This window comes from Papaver somniferum, chromosome 7 (assembly GCF_003573695.1).
Source record: "Papaver somniferum cultivar HN1 chromosome 7, ASM357369v1, whole genome shotgun sequence".
In the NCBI taxonomy this organism is placed as follows: Eukaryota; Viridiplantae; Streptophyta; class Magnoliopsida; order Ranunculales; family Papaveraceae; genus Papaver; species Papaver somniferum.
Genome location: NC_039364.1, coordinates 81,564,002 through 81,584,387, shown reverse-complemented (window position 1 = coordinate 81,584,387; position 20,386 = coordinate 81,564,002). Strand labels below are relative to the sequence as shown.

General features: G+C 37.4%; 1 protein-coding gene across 1 annotated transcript; it reads right to left on the bottom strand.

Annotated features, from left to right (window-relative positions):
* Window positions 1-7,597: 7,597 nt before the first annotated feature.
* LOC113294829 (alpha/beta-gliadin A-II-like) lies at window positions 7,598-7,999 on the bottom strand. Its single transcript, XM_026543204.1, has 2 exons — window positions 7,923-7,999; window positions 7,598-7,865 (listed from the first exon to the last, which is right to left on the bottom strand). Exons 1-2 carry the CDS (start codon window positions 7,997-7,999, stop codon window positions 7,598-7,600), a joined length of 345 nt encoding a protein of 114 aa, XP_026398989.1.
* Window positions 8,000-20,386: the final 12,387 nt, after the last annotated feature.

Below are 20,386 nucleotides of genomic sequence, written 5' to 3'. Positions count from 1 at the left end.
TAACCATCATACATATAATGAAAAACCCAAAACCGCAGACAGAGATTTGAGTGATGAATCATATAAGTTAATCGTTTCATCTATATTCATGCATTTATACTTTACATGTTCGATTCGATACTTATGGTATATCATGTTCGTACGTTTTATACTTCATCCATTATTTATCTTGTTGTGCGAGCTAAGAACAAAGATTGTAGTTGATGAGACGAGGAAGAGTATTAGAACTCTGAGTCAAGGATTCGACATAACCAATTCATCCCCCTCAGGCGCAGCTTATTTACTGTATTTTCATGAGTCTGTGCGCATTATTAGTGAACACTCAGATGATAATGATCTTTGTGTTCACAGACACTGCCATCCTCCAACTCATTTTCGACCCTCATCTCAGCATCGACTCCATTAATCTTAACTCGGTCTCCTGAAGAACCCTTCTTAATCCTTGCTATTCATTGATGAACAACAACGTTTCATCTTCCCTCGATTTTGATCGACACCAACTCAACACAACCTTATCTGCGTCTCTGTGACTTTCATTATCTACGGACAACTGAACTCCGTACCAGATCAACCATCATCTCAGTATTTATCATCAACCCTGGAAGTAGCATACCAAGCTCGAGTTCTCTTCATCACAGCTCCATTGTTTCTTCCAATCCCAGCATCGTTGTCTGTGTTATCTCGAGCTCCATCATCTCTCAGCAACATCCTCATCGCCATTATTGCATCGTTCACCAACAGAAGCAACCAACTTTCTCCGTCGATCATTATTGCCTCAGTAAAACCCGCGCATCACTACCATTTCAGTCGACGCCAATTAATGACAGCAATGTTCTTCCATCGTCTTCCCTTATCCATCGCTGCCATCTACAGCTTCATTCTTTCAGCATCATCGCTGCCATCCCCAGCGAATCCTCATACTTCTCTGTATTATTTCCATTCCAAACCATCGTTAATAATTCACGCTTCAATTGTCAGTTTTGCAAGACTGACAGTGCAATTCATATCCAGTGGATACCCTGGGGAATTTAAGTCGGTGCCTTTAACAATTCTGTAGGTTCACAATCCGTGCAACTTTGACTCGCTTCAATCGCCCGTAAATTCTTCATACGATGTCGGATTGACTCCATTCTTTCGTCGTTGGCTTCGTCTTTTCGTCCTCTTAACGATGATACCAAGGACTCCTAGATTTGAATGAGTTCCACTTGGTCTTTGGCCCTTCTCAGCTTGCGACTAACTTCTTTTATTGCACAATTAAGTGCAAATTCACTTCTTTTGGATGATTCACCTAGCAAAACATAAATAAGAGAAAACAAGAGTAATATACAATAATTTGCAAGAAACTAAGAAATTACTAGCATGGATTCGACACTAAATATATGCAAAATATGCACTTAACAAATTCCCCCACACTTGGCTTTTGCTAGTCCTCGAGCAAACTATCTAAAATAAAACAACTCCATGTCGCCGAGGATACGGTTACTCTTAGCATGAATAACAGGCCTTTAAACCCCTAGGTATCCCTAATGGACGAGTTATAGACTTATGAGGGCTTACCATAGGTATACCCACAAAACCTACTCCAACTTCAAAGCGTTCAAGCTTGCCAAACATCCAAAGATCTATGAGGACATAGAGTTTCTGCATGCTAGTAATAAGAAGTTATAAATACCAAAGAACATATTCATTCTTAAATCTTGAGTGAGAAATAACCATACCATAATGAGAGAACGCGTGTTTGAGAGCGATCAATAAGCATTTCGCCTCGACTTCTGCCTCACTTAAAAGGATTTTATGATAATTGCACTCAATAAGACGGCTTTTTTATAGGTCTCACATGTGTGCAGGTAGGAATGAAGAGAGAAATCCTACACAAGTTGAATGGTGGGAAGGAAACCTTCCTAATTATTTCTGGAGACTCCACAAAATCGTGGAAAATAAAGATATTTTTCTGATGATTTCTAAGAAAGGAAATCAACCATTATTATTAAAAATAGAGGATGAGAGTACTTACCACCTTCACATATGATTGCAATGATGAAAGCACCACTCTCACAACATCCAATAGAAACGTCTTCCTTCCTTCGGCTCGTCTTCTTCATCTTTTTGGTCTTCGGTCTTCAACTATAGATGATAAACTCTTGATCTTCATAAAACTTTGACAATTTGTAACTCTTTTCCTCTATTTCCTTGTTGCTTGAAACTTCTTATATATTTTTCCTCCACATGGCCTTATTGAGAAAATAACAACCTAATGCAAATCTTTTATATATATATATATATATATATTTGATAAAAAGATTGCAACTACAAAAATAATAACAAAATTAAAATTAACATGGCCATGAAAGAAGTACTTTACCACTATGTTCTGCACAACTTGTATTGTCTTCGTATCATAAACTTCAATAACTTTCATGTTTTGATTTTCTTCGCTCTTGTAAATAAGTCTTCATACTTCGATATAAAGTTCCGCTCCTTATTTGTAAGTCTTCAACATGTATATAAAAATCTGCTCATGCATATGTTGCTTTACTTGAATATGAAATTCCGTTCTTCCTTGTATTGTTGCTTGTAAACCTCAAACGTATTCAACTTTCCTTGTAGCTTTTGATGTCGCTCCACTTGTTGTTGATGATGATGTGTTTCTATGGACCTGTTGTTGACGAGAGAGAGAATGGTGCTAACTGCAAATCAAACTACAAGAAGCTGGTTTTCATCTATAGACGTCACCCTCATGATTGACAAAAATTAGCACTCAAGAGATAAAAAGTAGTGCTTCTATTGGTGGGAGGTTGGGTATCTCACCATTCTACCCGGAATTAACGTACGGTGACACACACTCAAAAGAAAGCTCTTTAGTCATTTATAAAGAAATCTGGTCTGGTGCCTCGGTTGATATGAAAATGGGTAGTCTCCACTAATGATTGATCAACAACTCTAATAATTCATTTCTACCTGCACCTCATTTGCATCACCGGCATGATTAAATTCATTATTTAACACTCCAATTCGTAAGAAATCCGAATGTAGTTCCCTAACATTTCCAAGTTCAGTTATGTTGGTCAGAATTCTCTAAACATACCTAAAAGCATGCTAGTGACTCTAAAATCTCTAAAAATTGTAGGTTTTTATACAAAAATTTGTACAAAAAGTGAAAAATCTACATGCAAAATACTGCCCCACACTTAAACTTCACATTGTCCTCAATGTGTAAAACCGAAAATTCTGACGTAACAGCAGATAAAACGCAGAAACTGTACAAATCGGTAAGGAATTTAGAAAAACTCCATTTCACAAAAGTTGTTCATCTACGTGTTTTTTACAAAGTGTCAAAAGGGCACAGTGTTTAGATAAACAGTATGGCAGTTATGGTCTCTGTACTGAACTACGCGCTGTCTGAAGTTTTCTGACGAAAAGGTATTCGTCATTATTCTCTTCTAAGATAGATTCCGGATTCAATGAAATTAAACATGGGGATGCAAATATGATATGAAAATAATAAAAATAAAGGGTTTAAGATACAAAACCTATGGTTTTCCTCCCATTAAGCGCTTGGTTTAAAGTCGTCAGCCCGACTTGGCATTCTCCTTACTACTCCTCCAGAGGGAGTAAATCATGAAGTTCAATTACGTCCACATTCTCTGTAGGGAAGTTTTTGTGATATGTATTCAATCTATGTCCATTGAATTTGAAAGTTGTCCCTGTTGCGAGACTAGTAACCTCAACTGCACCATGAGGAAAAACATTAGTAACAACAAATTAAGCCGAGAATTAAATAGAAGAAATTTTTGACCCACAACAAAACTCTTTCGAGAAATCATCTTGTCATGGAAAAGTTTAGTCTTTTCCTTGTATATACGAGCACTCTCGTAAGCATCGTCACGTATCTCCTCTAGCTCATTAATTTGCAGCTGCCTTTGTTTCCCCGCTTTGTCATACTCCATATTGCACATCTTTACCGCCCATAATGCCTTATGCTCAAGTTCAACTGGGAGGTGACAAGCTTTCCCATAAACCAATCGATATGGAGACATACCAATCGGTGTCTTATATGCTGTTATATATGCCCAAAGTGCATCGTTGAGTCGATAACTCCAATTCTTCCGTGTAGCATTAACGGTTTTCTCAAGGATGGACTTAATCTCACGATTTGAAATTTCATCTTGCCCGCTAGTTTGTGGGTGATACAACGTACCAATCTTGTGTGTAATGTTGTACTTCTTGAGGAGAGCATGGAAGTATTTCTTGAAGTGCGAGCCTTCATCACTTATAACCACTCTTGGTGCACCATGTCTAGAGAAAATATATTCCTTCACAAACTAACAAACAACTTGAGTATCATTATTAGGGGTGGCTTTAGCTTCCACCCATTTAGAAACATAATCCACAACAAGAAGTATAAAATTTTTTCCATTCGAATTAACAAAAGGACCCATAAAATCAATGCCCACACATCAAAAATCTCGACACTGAGAATAGGATTGAGTGGCATTTGATTTCGAGCACCTAGATTTCCCGTCCGTTGACATCTATCACAAGATATGCAAAAAGCATATGCATCCTAAAATAGGGTAAGCCAATAAAAGCCACTCTCAAGGACTTTGAGAGCGGTACGTTTAGACCCAAAGTGACCACCACAAGCATAAGAATGACAAAAAAATAGAATTGATTGAAATTCAGAGTTTGGTACGCACATGCGGATAATCTGATCAGCACCATATTTCCACAAGTAGGTCATCCCACACATACTGCTTGGATATTTTCTTAAGCTTTAACTTATGAAAAGTAGACATTGTACTAGGTACTTGCCTTGTAACCAAGTAGTTCACTATATCTGCGTACCAAGGTGTTGATTCTTCAATTGAGAAAAGTTGTTCGTCTGGAAAACGATCTTGTAAAGGGAGTTCTTCTTCGGAAACAACAAGTCTACTAAGATGATCATCGACTGTATTCTCAACACCTTTCTTATCTCTGATTTCCATATTGAATTCTTGTAACAAAAGAATCCAATGTATGAGTCTTGGCTTAGCCTCCTTATTTTTCAATAGGTACCGTAGTGTTGCATGATCAGAATATACAATCACATTGGTACCCACCAAATAAGATCTAAATTTTTCTAATGCAAATACTATAGCCAACAACTCTTTTTCAGTAGTAGAAAAGTTGATTTGAGCATCGTTTAGGGTCCTTGATGCATAATAAATCACATGTGACCTCTTGTCTACTTTTTGGCCCAAAACACCTCCGATTGCATAATCACTTGCATCACACATTAACTCGAACGGCAAACTCCAGTCAGGTGACTTAATAATTGGTGCAGTAGTCAACAATTCTTTCAATTTATTAAAGGCATCCTTGCACTCCTATTCGAAGTTAAAGGCAACCTCCTTTTGCAACAATCTGCACATCGGCACTGAGATTTTGGATAAATCTTTAATAAACCTCCTATAAAAACCTGCATGATCAAGAAACAAACGAATTTCCCTCACCGAAGTGGGGTATTGTAAGTTCCTAATCAAGTCTATCTTTGCCTTGTCTACCTCGATCCCTTGAGAGGACACGATGTGGCCAAGTACAATTCCATGGTCTACCATAAAGTGGCATTTCTCCCAGTTTAAAACAAGATTAGTGTCTACGCATCTTTTAAGCACAAGTTCAAGATTATTTAAACAAATATCAAATGAATCACCATAGACACTGAAGTCGTCTATAAATACCTCAATGATGTTTTCCACGTAATCAGAAAATATACTAACCATACATCTCTGAGAAGTGGCAGGCGCATTGCAAAGACCAAAAGGCATTCTCCTATATGCAAATGTACCAAAAGGGAAAGTAAAAATAGTCTTCTCTTAGTCCTCCGGTGCAATAACGATCTGATTGTAGCCCGAATAACCATCCAAAAAGCAATAATAAGAATGTCCCGCTAACCTCTCTAACATCTGATCAATGAAAGGCAAAGGAAAGTGATCCTTGCGGGTATCCGAATTGATCTTTCTGTAGTCTATGCATACTCGCCATCCTGTTTGAACTCTTGTAGGAACGAGTTCATCATCTTGATTTCTGACAACGACGACACCTGATTTCTTAGGCACCACTTGCACTGGACTAACCCATTTGCTGTCAGAAATTGGTTAAAACACCCCCACACTCAGTAATTTGAGGATCTCTTTCTTCACGACCTCCATCATTGGGGGGTTAATCCTACACTGAGCATCACGTACTGGCTTGACATCGTCTTCCATTAGGATTCTATGCATGCACATGGATGGACTAATGCCTTTGATGTCAGCAATTGTCCAACCAATAGCCGTTTTGTGCTCTTTCAGAACCCTAAGGAGACGTTCTTCTTGTATTGCTATGAGATTCTTTGAAATAATGACTGGAACTCTTCCCCATCACCCAAGTAAACGTACTTTAAATGATCAGGTAGAGGTTTCAGCTCTAATTTAGGTGCCTGCACAACAGAAGGTAAAGGAACTTCATCAGTTACAGGTAAAGAAATATATGAAATATTACCTCTTTTAACTTCTTGCTATGCCGTTAAAGCACCACATGTCTCGACAAACTCCTTGGGAATATTAACATTCAAGTTAGGCATGCCATGGACGTCCAAATCTATACTATTTTGTAGCACAGATTCAAGTTCATCTTCATAGTTCAAATCAAACATATGTTGTGCCAACGAACTAATAACATCAACAAAGAATGCGGAATGGATATCACTTGGATAACGCATAGCTTCAAAAATATTGAAGCGTATAATATCTTTGTCAAACTCCATAGTGAGTGTCCCAGTATCACAATCAATCTTCGTCTTAGCAGTCTTCAAAAATGGTCTCTCAAGAAGTAATGAAGTAGATGAAAAATTGTCCCCATTCTGCATATCCACAATAAAGAAATCAACCGGAAAGATTAGTTCATTCACTTGCACCAACACGTCTTCCACGAGTCCCTTAGGATATATGTTAGACTTATTAGCTAATTGAATGATAATCCCTGTCTCCTTTAAAGGTCCAAGATTCAATGAATCATAAACATCGGCTGACATCACGCTTATGGAAGATCCCAAATCAAGTAAAGCGCTCTCAAACCTCTTGGTACCAATAGTAATTGGCACGGTGAAACCTCCAGGATCTTTACACTTTGCAGGCATTTTCTTTAGCAACATAGCTGAAGCACTTTCCCCCACCTGAGTCATCTCATTAGAAACCAACCTCTCTTTCCTTGTGCACAAATCCTTCAGAACCTTGGAATACCTGGGTACCATTCTGATGGCATCAATAAATGGAATATTTATGTGCACCTTGCTGAAAATATCCATATTCTCCTTGTCTATAGCTTGATTCTTTGACTTGGCAAAACGACTAGGAAAAGGAGGTGGTGTAGTAAAAGTAGGAACTGTGTCCTTAGGTTGGCCAATTGAGGTTGGCTTTTCCTTTGGAACGGTTTCCACCTCTACTTCCTTTTCTGAGTCTCGAATAACCATTTCTTGTTGCTTTGGCTCTTCCGTTTGCTTCCTACTCCTTAGAGTTACAGCATTGACATTCGCCCTTGGATTCATAAAAGGCTGTGATGACAACTTTGCTGAACTCTATGCTTTTAGTTCATTCATGTCTGTAGCCAACTGCCCAATTTGAGTTTGCAAGTCCTTTATAGCCATATCTTGTTTCTGCAGGATTGCATCTTGACGCTGAGCATTGGAATCTTGCTTTTGCATCATCATTTTCATCATCTCCTCTAAATTAGAACTTTGAGTCTGTTGTTGAGGCTGAGGTGGAGGTTGTGGTCGGAATTGTGGTTGTTGAAAACCACTTTGTCGCCCATAAGGATTAGGAGATGCAGCTTGCTGATTTGTATAACTGAAATTTGGGTGATCTTTCCAACCTGGATTATAAGTATTAGAGTAGGGATCATACCTTGGCCTCTGATTAGGGAACACAACATTCACCTGTTCATACTCTTCTTCATAAGAAGGAATAATCACTTCTGCCATTGGTTATACTACCTTCTCTACGTTGTTCATCCGCTGCTCTGACTGTGAAGACTCTCTCATTTCGCTAACTCTTCTGACATTAGAGTTGTTCTGGTGTAGAAATGTTGAGCATTGTAAGCCATATTCTCAATCAAACTGGTTTCCTGCGAGATTGTCTTCTCAGTAAGTGAACCACCGGCATCCACATCAATAAAATTCCTCTGTTCTGGAAGTAATCCTTCGTAGAAGTATTGAATGATAAGTGTTGAGGATATATTATGGTGTGGGCAGCTTGCCAACAACCTCTTATACCTCTCCCAGTATTCATATAAAGACTCCCCAGACATCTATAGAATGCCACTAATCTCCTTACGGACGGATGCCGCTTTGGAAGCAGGAAAATATTTCTCTAGAAATAGCTTTTTCATCTGATTCCATGTTGTAACACTCCCTGGAGGAAGACAATACAACCATTCTTCTGCTAAGTCTATCAATGAGAATGGGAAGGCTTGTAGCATATCCATATCTCTGTCTGCGGTTGCATGCCTCAGACTTGTTATCGTGTTCTGGAACTGTTGAAGGTGTCGATTTGGATTGTCACCTGGATGTCCCTTGAACTTTGGTAGATGATGAAGTAGATTCGACTTCAGCTCCACTGGGTTAGTGATTGTAATGCACAGTGGTTTCGAATCTAAACATGGAGATGTCAACTCTCATAACTTCCTCTCCGGAGGTGGAGGTGGTGGAGGATCTATCTCGTCGTCTGTATTAACCATCTCTTCTGTAGAAGGTTCAGGTTGCAACTGTGGACGTGCTTGTAGTACTGTTCCATTGCGAGTTTGAATTCCACACCTCTGGTATTCCCAATCTTTCGGTGCCAGGGATCAAGTACCTAAAACAAAAATCTAAAGAAAAAAATTAAAAACTAAAAGAAAATTTAAAAACAAAACAAAAATAAAAAGAAATAACAACTAAAGCTACCAACTGCTCCCCTGCAGCGGCGCCGAAATTTGTTGCGTGTCGTAGGTGCAATCAAATTAATATCTTATTTCCATTCAATTAAAAATAATATAATGGAAGTCGAGTTCGTTCCTGCGAAGAGCATGGAGATTTAGTTGTCAAAAATTGTCGCAATGGGGGTTTGTTTTTGATTTTAGAACAAAGTAAATAACAAAGCAATTAAAAGTAATTAAGATTGAAAGCAATATGGAGAGAGATGATCGAGGAATCCTTCTTTGTTACTAAACCGTCAATGAGTTAATATATTCATCAATTCATCATTAATCATAGATTATTATCAACCGTGGAATAACAACTAGCGCAGTGCTATCCCCTAAAGTCCTTTGGTCACTGAATACCGAAGCGCTCGATTATCAGATTCTACTCGTCCAAGCCACCAAGTAGTAGCGCGTTCAAGATGTAACTTGGTTGAATGGTTTATATTTTATGACTTAGGTTAATCTTAGTAGTTATACTCTTAGCGCAAGGTCCACTTTCTAATGTTGTTCTACACGCGATTGCTCCACAAAATCCCTCTGCAAGGTCTCACGTTTTCTACTTGTGTATGGGTTGTTCAACAATGACACGGATATCCTAACCATTTACTAGCAATTAATCAATCAATAAACTACTATAGTTGGCCACCTAGAGCAATCAATTAATCAATCATAGACATTCATTAAAGTAGAAGCAAACAATAATCATATGAAGAACTCAAAATAGATGCATATATTAATCCAAATCAAGTCTAGAACTTAGAATTCATCCTCAATCAATAAGAAGTTTAGCTACTCATGGTACTAACAAAGCCCATGAGTTTCATATGATAAAATGGTAGAGAAATATTTACGCTGATGGAAATGGCTCCAAACCCTATCTTTTCTTCCTTGTGTTCTTCTCTCCAAATGTGTGATTCCCGATTATGAGATAGAAATATCTCTTATATAGGTATCCAAATTGTAGTTGTGCCCGTGCACAAAATCCAGGTCGGATGGTTGCCCAAACTAGCCAAAATTCCAAATATCCCACGCCCCAAAGTCTTGGTCATGCATAGAGTTGCTGAAATAGCCAAGTGGGCTCATGTTCGAAACTGGACAGGCCCAGCCCAATAACTTTCGCTTCAACTGTCAGTTCCATGGAACTGACAGTATACCCTAATCCAAACCCACAGATATACATGCTTCCATGAAAAATAATTTCCCCTGGAATTTTGTAAATCACCGATACTTTCACGGACATTACTCTCGCCGAGAGTTTTATTTTCTCCTGGATTTTCACTTTCCTCTCGTCAGATTCACGGACATATCAACCTCCGTGAGTTTTCAAATCATCTGAAGTTTCTAAGCTCGACCAATATTCCCTCGAACAGCCTGGTGATCGTGAGTTTTTCATTCCCCTGGATTTTCAAATTTTCCGGTTAGCTTCACTTATGCCAGGCCCTCCGTGAACACTCTTAACTCCCAGCTCCGTGAAACATAAAACTCCCTGAGTTTTCTTAACATCAACCTCCACTTCTCTGGCAGTAACTCATGTATACCAGGGCATTCGTGAAATTCCTTATTCGTATTCAACTTCAGTTCTTAACTTCCATCACTGCCTTCCATCTCCATTACTCCATTGTCACAGCTCTGCTCTTTTCATTGACAGTCAACATCGCAAGCTCCACTCACCGGCAAAACTCCATTGACACTGCCATCCTCCAACTCATTTTCGACCCTCATCTCAGCATCGACTCCATTAATCTTAACTCGATCTCCTGAAGAACCCTTCTTAATCCTTGCCATTCATTGATGAACAACATCGTTTCATCTTCCCTCGATTTTGCTCGACACCAACTCAACACAACCTTATCTGCGTCTCTCTGACTTTCATCATCTACGGACAACTGAACTCCGTACCAGATCAACCATCATCTCAGTATTTATCATCAACCCTGGAAGTAGCATACCAAGCTCGAGTTCTCTTCATCACATCTCCATTGTTGCTTCCAATCCCAGCATCGTTGTCTGCGTTATCTCGAGCTCCATCATCTCTCAGCAACATCCTCATCGCCATCACTGCATTGTTCACCAACAGAAGCAACCAACTTTCTCCGTCGATCATCATTGCCTCAGTAAAACCCGAGCATCACTACCATTTCCGTCGACTGCCAACTAATGGCAGCAGTGTACTTCCATCGTCTTCTGTTATCCATCGCTGCCATCTACAACTTCATTCTTTCAGCATCATCACTGCCATCCCCAGCAAATCCTCCAGGGCCGGTTTTGAAGGGGGGCAAGGTGTGCTCCAGCACAAGGCGTCCCATTTATGAAGGCGTATTTTTACGTAGTATTCAGTATTGGGCCCAACTATCTTTTTTGGTTGGAATTGAACTAAAAAAAAACCCATTTTGTAGAATTTTGCTTACAACGTGCATAATACATTGGGGAAATTAGGCGCAGGCCCAAATTTTTTTTTTTCTTACCGCCAGGCCCACAATTACTTTTCCCTACAGTCGCACCCAACATTATTTAAAATTATTAAAAACGTGCAGAGTTCCTCAATTACCCTTCAACGGTTCTGGGCAGTTTTATTAACTCCCAAAAACGGTCGGAACCATTTCTTTTCTCTTCTTCTCATTTTTTTCTTCATCCGTTTTTCTATTTCTATTCCTCCATAAACACTGTAACGGATGATTGATGATTGAAGTTGATCAAACAATAAAACCGATGATTGAAGTTGATCAAACCCTAAAAATCAATTTTAAATTCTAAAAAACCTTAACCCTAGAATTCAGTAGAACCAAAATGGATGAAACACCAACAAAAACACGTCTTCAGAAATCAAAAGAGAACAAATTAGGTACTAAAACTAGTTTAATCGATCTTATTCTTGCATGCATTCGGTACATTTGATTTTATTTGATTTTCGATTTTAATTTTTGTTCTTGATGCTTCAGATGAAAAAGGGAAAACCGAAGGAAAAATGAAGTCGAAGAAACAGAAAAAACCCGGTGAGATTTATCATTAGCTTCATCTGTTAGTGTTTGATTTTGTTTTTTTTGAATTTTTTTTTAATCTTAAAGTTTGTTACAGTAATTGCCGATGATGAACCAGAAAAAAAGAGTAAACCTAAAAAGAAAATTGTTTCTGGTGAGAGTTTCATCCTGAATACCCATAATTTTTTTTGAGTTATCACTTTATTCTTCTTCGATTTTAACATAATTTTCTCCTCAATGTGATTTTACCTACTGATGTTGAAGATGAACAAGAAGAAATTGATAGTGTCGAAACACTGAAGGAGATGCAAATCAAGGCAAAGGGAGATGCTCTGAAGAAGAGTAAGAAAGGCTCTGGTATGCATAACTAGTTCTCATGTGTGATTCTGCATAACATAAATCTGCATAACTTGTTCTGCAGATGCACGACAGGGTATGCAGCATCAAATTAATGTGTGTAACTTGTTATTCAGATGCATGACAAGTTATGCTTACAAAAAAAAAACACTGCATAACACCTATTTTTAAGTGTTGCTTTTTAATTTTCATCTGTTTAAATTTTAACTTTCATCTGCTTACCAAAGTTATTGCATAACTTAAATAGCTTATTTATTTGTGTGTTGAAAAGATCCTGAAGCAACCCCGTCAAGGAAGTCGCAGAGATTAAAAGATCAGGTGTCACCTCAAGTATCACCTAGTTCACCTAGGCCTGAAAAAGCTACTAAGGGAAAAAAGAAAGCAAAGAAAGCTGCACCAAAGGAAGTATTGGGTGATGATACAGATAATGAGGATGATAATACAAATGATGCCGAAGATGGTAACATTTGCTTGTGGTATCTTCTGTGTGATATATTGTTTAATTGGTGTCATTGATTTGTTACAATATGATTTGGCCTGTTTCAGTGAGGCAAGCTGTTGATCATCAGAAGAAAAGAAAAAGACATGAACCCAAACAATCGAAAGACCTGAAAAGGATGAAGAAGAAGCAAATCGAAAGATCCGAGAGTGAAGAGGAAGAAGAATCTAATAAGCAATGTGTTGTCTATAAACAAGGTGCATTGAATTCCTTCCTGTTCCTGTTATGCATCAGTTAATAAACTTCTCTTATCATTTACCTGCTTGTTTGTATGTAAAACACATTATGCTTGTTAAAAAAACAAATGCATAACAGATTGTGCCTTCTTAAAAAATATGCAGAATATGTTATGCAGTCAACTGTTTGTTTATGTAGTATTAACTAGTAGTGCATGATAGATTATGCATGGTAAAAGATGTGCATAATGGTTTATGCAGATGCCTGAGAAAGAGGCATGTGTGGTTAAATGCATAACAAGTTAAGCAGGGTTGTGTTTTTAAATGCATAATAAGTTATGCACCTTAACAAATTAATGCATGACATGTTAAATGCATGACTAGTTATGCATTGTTTAGACTTGCTGCATCACAGGTTATGCATATAAAAAAATGTTGTTATATTTGTTATGCATTCCTTTGTTGTTCTAAAATAACAGTTCTAAAATGCATTTTTTTTGTTCTTTTTTTATGCAGTTAAACCTAAAACCAAATCTGCAGTTCAAGGAGGTACTTATAGAGAAGGTTTCCTTAGGGTAGGTCACTTGTTTAGTAAGATAAAAGACAGAGGTGGTTTGAATCCGTTGCAGGCTAACATGATGAATGTGTGTGTGTTTGGAAAGTTCTATAACTGGTTATATGCTGCAAACATGGCATACTTGGATGGTAAGAGCAACAAGCTGATGGATGAAGTCTTTCTATCATATGACCATGAAGATTTGAATCAACATTCATTCAAGTTGTCTGAAAACAAGTCCATAGCATCAACGTCTAGTGAGCTTGCTGTTACATTTCTGATTCCAAGAATTGAAGGAGACAGAGGAAATGATATTCTGACTTCGAAGACAGAGATATAGATGACTCAGTCACATCCCCTCGTCAAGCAATTCCCATTCAAAACAAAGCCAGGATTTATCAGCAAAGATCCCAAAGCACGGGTAACAAAGGTGTGGATAGATGATATTGAAAGGATGGTGTTGGAAAAACTTGATAAGAAAGGTCATGAAGAGGAAGTTGTCTGCCTTATCTGCCTTTATATGCTAGTCGTCTTGTTCTTTTGTCGTTCAAGTGGAGACAATTTAGACGTCTCGTATGTTGGTTTGGTTAAATATTTGGAAACCATGGACTCTGTCTCTTTTCCTGATCTTATTCATGAACACCTGATGGAGAGCATCAAGACTGTCAAAAGAAACAATCTTCATATCAGGAATTGCAGTGGTTGCACTATATATTCTCTTGTGAGTTAGTTTTTTTTTTTTTTTACTTTCATAACATCTGTCAATAAATATTACTTTCTTGGATACAAAATATCTTATTAGTTATTATTTTTTGCATCTTTGGTTGGCTAAGCATTCTAACATAGATGAGATATCATCAGACATCGTCAAGGTCATTTCCAATGCTACACCGAGAGCTGCGAAGTGGGACTTGGCAGCAATGAAGAAAGCAATGCTCAAGAAGAATATTACGTTCTTAAAGGTACCTGTTTGTGAACATTTCATGATTTATAATTGACCTTCATGCATCTATGACAGTATCTCTAAATTCCTTAAAAATGAATGCATAATAAGTTACGTTAGCAAAAAAGGATAACTGCATAATAAGTTATGCACCTTAATAAATCAATGCATAACATGTTATGCAGCCGAATATATGAATGTATGACCAGTTATGCATTTTTCAATATTGAAAATGAGTTAAGCAGGTTTGTGTTTTTAAATGCATAATAAGTTATGCACCTTAAAAAATCAATGCATGACATATTATTCAGTTCCAATATTAAATGCATGACTAGTTATGCATTGTTTAGATTAGCTGCATCACAGGTTATGCATATAAAAAATGTTGTTATATTTGTTATGCATTCCTTTGATGAGTGTCATTAATCATGTTGCAGTATAATGAGAAATTTAGAGATGAGTACAGTGCAATGGAGATGGAATTCTGTGAACCAAGAAAACCAAGAAAAAGGAAAGAGATATATGATCTCGTCGCAATGAATCTTGAAGAGAACGGGGACAAGTATGAAGAAGCATTTCTGGATGCGATTAAGATCATTGAACAAGAAACGTGTCCCCCCGATTGTGCTGAAGCAAGGTTGCAGATGATTGAAGCAAAACTGAAAGACATGAAGCAGACTCAGGAGAGGAATAGACAGAGTGGAGTAGACTTCAATGAAAAGTTGTATAATTACGTGAAGGAATTGCTCGTTGATTGTGGAAACATAGAAGTGCAGGAGGAGTCGTCAGGGGGACCTAGTGTCAATGTATCATTAGCTGAGCCAAGCGACCCACTGAGGAAAAACTTTCCAAGGAATGAGACTCTTGTTGAACTGGTATCTTCAACTGAACCACCTACACAAGAATCAGTGCCAGAAGTTATCAGACTCGATAGCCAAGACCAAACGGCTAGTCAAGGTATCCAGTCTTCACCTTTCAAGTTCATGGACATGGAAAAAGCTGTTAATCTCTCCAGCGACGACAAGGAAATAGAAACTCAAGTGGAATTGGAGACAACACCAAATATAGCAACAACACAAGAAAGACTTGAAGCACGGGAAAGAGACTTTTTGGACGGTGGGATGATGACATTCTTCCAAAAACTCAGAAGAAAGCAGAAGAATATGTGGTGCCCACATTTAATCTGCATTTATCACAACCTGCTGCTGCAATTAAAGATGATGCTGGTGGACCACAACAGCAAGCTGAAAATATGCAACAACCCGCTGTTGAGATACCACAACATCAAATTGAAGAACCACAACAACCAGAAGAGCCAGTGGCTGAAAAGCCACAACAAGTAGCTGTTGAGATGGTTGTTGATGCAGAGAAGGAGATGGTGGTTGAGAATCCTTTAACTCCCGGTGCCACACAAGATGCTGAAAAAGAAAAAGGCTATAATGAAGATGTTGAGATGGAGACCATTTCAAAAAACCTGGTACCTAAAATATAAACAGATTTTGTATTTTAAAACTTTTAGAAAAGCAACATAACATCTTTTATTATGGTATTTTTATTAATGTCAAATCAACTATGTACTACTTATTATTTTTAATCAACTATAAACTGTTTACTATATTGTTGTTTTGCTGTTTAATCAACTATTTACTTAATTTCATAATAAACTGTTTATATCTAACACATTTTGGTTACATGAATCTCTAGGAAGAAGACGTAGGAGGGGAGTTTGTACCAAGAACATTTTTGAAGAGGTCAACATTGAAGAAAAAGTCAGTATTGAAGCGAAAAGCAAACAAGGCAGAAGAGGATGGGAAGCAACCAGGAAGCAAGGTAAGAAGAATCAAGGAAAGGACAACATGGAATCAAAGGACAACCAGTGTACTACTCAAAGATTGTGAGCTAGGGAAGCAGAAGAAGCAAAAAGACAAGCCTGATGAGAATAAAGTTGAAGAAGAAAATCCCAGTACGTCTGCTAGCTTGCCGTTCAGAAAATTACCTCCGCTAGAAACAATGGAATGCTTTCAAGATTACAAGGATACAATAGAACCAGCCATGATGGAAGTACTGGAGACATACTTTGAGAATGCCAACAGCCTGTAAGTACATCAAAATTACCTTTATGCTTGTTTGCATAATATGTCATGCAGCTCCCAATGTTTAATGCATGGTTAGTTATGATTGTTTAAAATATCTACATCACATGTTATGCAGCTCCAATGTTTAATGCATGTTCAGTTATGCAAAAAATGTTGTTATATTTATTATGCTTGTTTAAGAAATCAATGCATTACAGGTTATGCTTCTTATGAAATAAATGCATAACAAGTTATGCTTAAAAAAAACCATGCATAACACAACCCTCTAGTTTATGGTTCTGCCGCATGTCACTTGAATAAAACATCTCACCAATTATGTCTTATGTCATCTGCAGAAATTCGTCTTGGAGTATCAGAGAAGGAGAAGAACCGTACTTGTGGGATATTCGGATTCACAGAGATATAATAAGGCAGCTAATGAACAACGAAAACTTAGAAGACCAAGTAGTACGCTACTACAGTTATAGGTTGTTCAGGAAGCGGGAAAATGAAAAGATGGCTGATAGTGTTGAACATAGGTATGCGGAGTCTGCATTCATGACACCAGATGCTTGGGTAAGTCAAGAAAATAAAATCATTTTGCTACATAACAAGTCATTCCTGCATATTATCTTATGCCCATATAATTACTTCAGCATAAAATATTATGCAACTAGATTGAACTGCATAACAAGTTATTCAGCATTGTTTTCTACACCTGTTGTGCACCCTTTCAATTGCATCCACTAACTTTTTTTCCTAAAAAATATTTCTTTTGCAGTTCTTTGTTAAAACAAAGGAGAAAGATGGGATTGCCAAATTTGTTGGAGAATTCATCTTGAATCTCCCTATTGAAGTTGAGAGAATGTTCATTCCAATGAACTATATGACAAAGGAAAACCCTGCTGGTACACATTGGACATTGTTAGAGTATGACTTTTCATAGGGTGAGTGGAACTACTATAACAGTCTTGAAGGATATAAATCTAACTGCAAGAAACAAGCTCTCATAATGGCAAAGGCTTGTATGCCGTATTTGATCCAAAGATATGATGAACTGAATCTATCACCACAAATCGTGGATATAAAGCGGGAACCGCTTGTATACAGGGATATTTTTACCAAGATTGTTCCTGAACAAGGTCATCACCCATACTGCCTCATATTTGTATGCTATTGTATGAAGATGAGCATGAAGTCTCAAGTCAGGGACAAATGGCTGAAGTTGGGAAAGGAAGATGCAGTAGAAAAATCCAACAAGAAAAGAGTAAGTCTGGTATTGAAAATGCTGACGGATCTTGGAAACAGTTGCGCGATAGATGCCAATGAAGACATCTGGGATGATGTTGCGCGTCAAATGTGAAGTTGTGCATAATAGAAAGGCTCAAACATAACTTTGTTTTAACAACCTGTGTGTTGTTGGTAGGTTGAGAAATTTAACTTGGGAGTGAAAACTAATGGGAAAGTAGTTAGTGTGAAGCTTAACTTCAGTCAGTAGTTATGTGTAATGTGTTGGTATGAAAACTTAACTTTATTCAGTAGTTCTTGTCAGAACAACTTATGTTATCTTGTCGATGTTTATATATATATTTATTATATATCAATGCTGGTTTCAGTGCTTCTATTTGCTGCAATCTTATTTCATTTAACTGTACTATGATATAAATCTTACAAGGAAAATGAAGGAACAACAGGTTACATATAAACATCTAAATAACAAGTTATGCAACAAAATAAACCTGAATAACATGTTATTCCTAATAAAATAAATGTGCATGACTTGTTATGCAGACGCATGACTTGTTATGCAGATGCAGATGCATGAAGGAACCACATTTGCATGAGTCGTTATGCATCCATCTTTAAAAGAATAAATGCATAACAGATCGTGCATCGTCGAAAAACAATGCATAAGAGATTATGCATCTTCAAAACAATAACGCATAATACGTTATGCATCATAAAAACTAATGCATAACAAGTTATGCATCATCAAAAACTAAAGCATAATCCATTATGCATTTAAGAATAAAAATGAAAACATTATCTGATAGAAGCAGAAAAACACACAGTGAAAAAAAAGTATTTTTCATAAAACCAATACAAAAAAGAAACTAAGTAAAGAAAAAGTACTTGTTCATAAAAACTAATACAGAAACTAATGAAAGAAAAATGAATAAGGTTCAAACATAAAAGTAATAGTCTGAAGAAACAAACAAGATAATTGCTCTTCTTTAACTTCCCTTAGGCTGCTTCGGCGGCTTCGGAGGCTTCTTGTAACAGGTAGGATTCGTACATGTTTGCTTGTTATGATGACCAAGCTCAAAACAATTACCACAGCGATAGCTCTCCTGGGCGGCTTCTCATATCTGCTCAAATGCCTATTAGCTTGTGGTCTCCCTGGCGGCCTCCTAACATCAGGTACATCGATAATATCATTACCTTCATAAACTTCAGGCCTGTTATAGTTCGGAATAGGATGATTGCATGACTGTAGCATTATTGAAGTATGAAGTAGTGAAATAAGGTTCAACAAAATCATATGGATTAGAACCAGACATTGTTATCGATGCGAAAGCATGCACACATGGAAACCCATAGACGCGCCACCTCTGACAGGTACATGTCCTTGCCTCAAGGTTAACACTATGAGAACTGTCCCCTCCTTCCACTTCATAAACATGAGTATCGGACTGTATAACCAGCCAGGTTAAACCCCCATCAATAAGAGCCTTCATCTTATTTTCATTCTTCGGTGTGAGAATTGTTATGAAACTATTACCAGTATTCCGCCTTTCTGACATCATACTCATCACATCCTTCCTTATCTGATCCAGAAGAGCATTTGCAGGGAGCTTCTTGTGTACCTTCATCCAACTATTGAAGGATTCAGCAAGAGTAGAAGATGTCCTACCATACCTACAACCCTGGAAAAAGGCATTTGACCACTTCTCTGGAGGGATATCTTCAATATAGTCGGCAACCCAACCACAACCAAGACCCCTAATAGTAGCGATGGCAGTTTGGAAACCTTCGGGACTAAGAGCATAAGCACAGCTTGAAATGAATCAATAACTGCACCATACCTTTCGTCAGATGCATTAATAGGTAAGTTCATCTTAAGATGATAATAGCAAAACTATGGAAGGCTCCAGGAAAGTAAAATGGAATCGCTCTCTTTAATCCTTCTGCACGATCAGATAAAAATGTGATTGGCCTTTGATCATGATCAACATTACTCAAATTCCTCATGAACCATTCCCAGTTATCATTATCTTCACCAGGTACCAGGGCCATGGGAAGCACAGAAAAAAATATAAAATCAAGCCAGCGTCTACATGAAGTATGTGCAGCTAAAAAAATGCATAATGGCTCATGCATCTAAACTAAATAATGCATAAGACATTATGCAGCTAAAACAAAAAATGTATAATGTCTTATGCATCTAAACAGAAATGATGCATGACCAGAAAAGTGAAAACAAATAATGCATAATGTCTTATGCATCTAAACTAAATGATGCATAAGACATTATGCATGTGCATAAAAAGGATGCATAAAATCAATAAGTGAAAACCATAATGCATAAGACATTATGCAGCTAAAACAAAAAATGTATAATGTCTTATGCATCTAAAACAGAAATGATGCATAACCAGAAAAGTGAAAACAAATAATGCATAATGTCTTATGCATCTAAACTAAATGATGCATAAGACATTATGCATGTGCATAAAAAGGATGCATAAAATCAATAAGTGAAAACCATAATGCATAAGACATTATGCACCTAAAACAAAAAATGTATAATGTCTTATGCATCTAA

Bases quoted from the DNA above. Each gene is read 5' to 3' on its own strand.
- LOC113294829 (XM_026543204.1), bottom strand. From the start codon at position 7,999: ATGGCAGAAGTGATTATTCCTTCTTATGAAGAAGAGTATGAACAGGTG. The intron at 7,866-7,922 runs GTATGATCCCTA...CCCAAATTTCAG, and splicing joins TTCCCTAATCAGAGGCCAAG to TTATACAAATCAGCAAGCTG.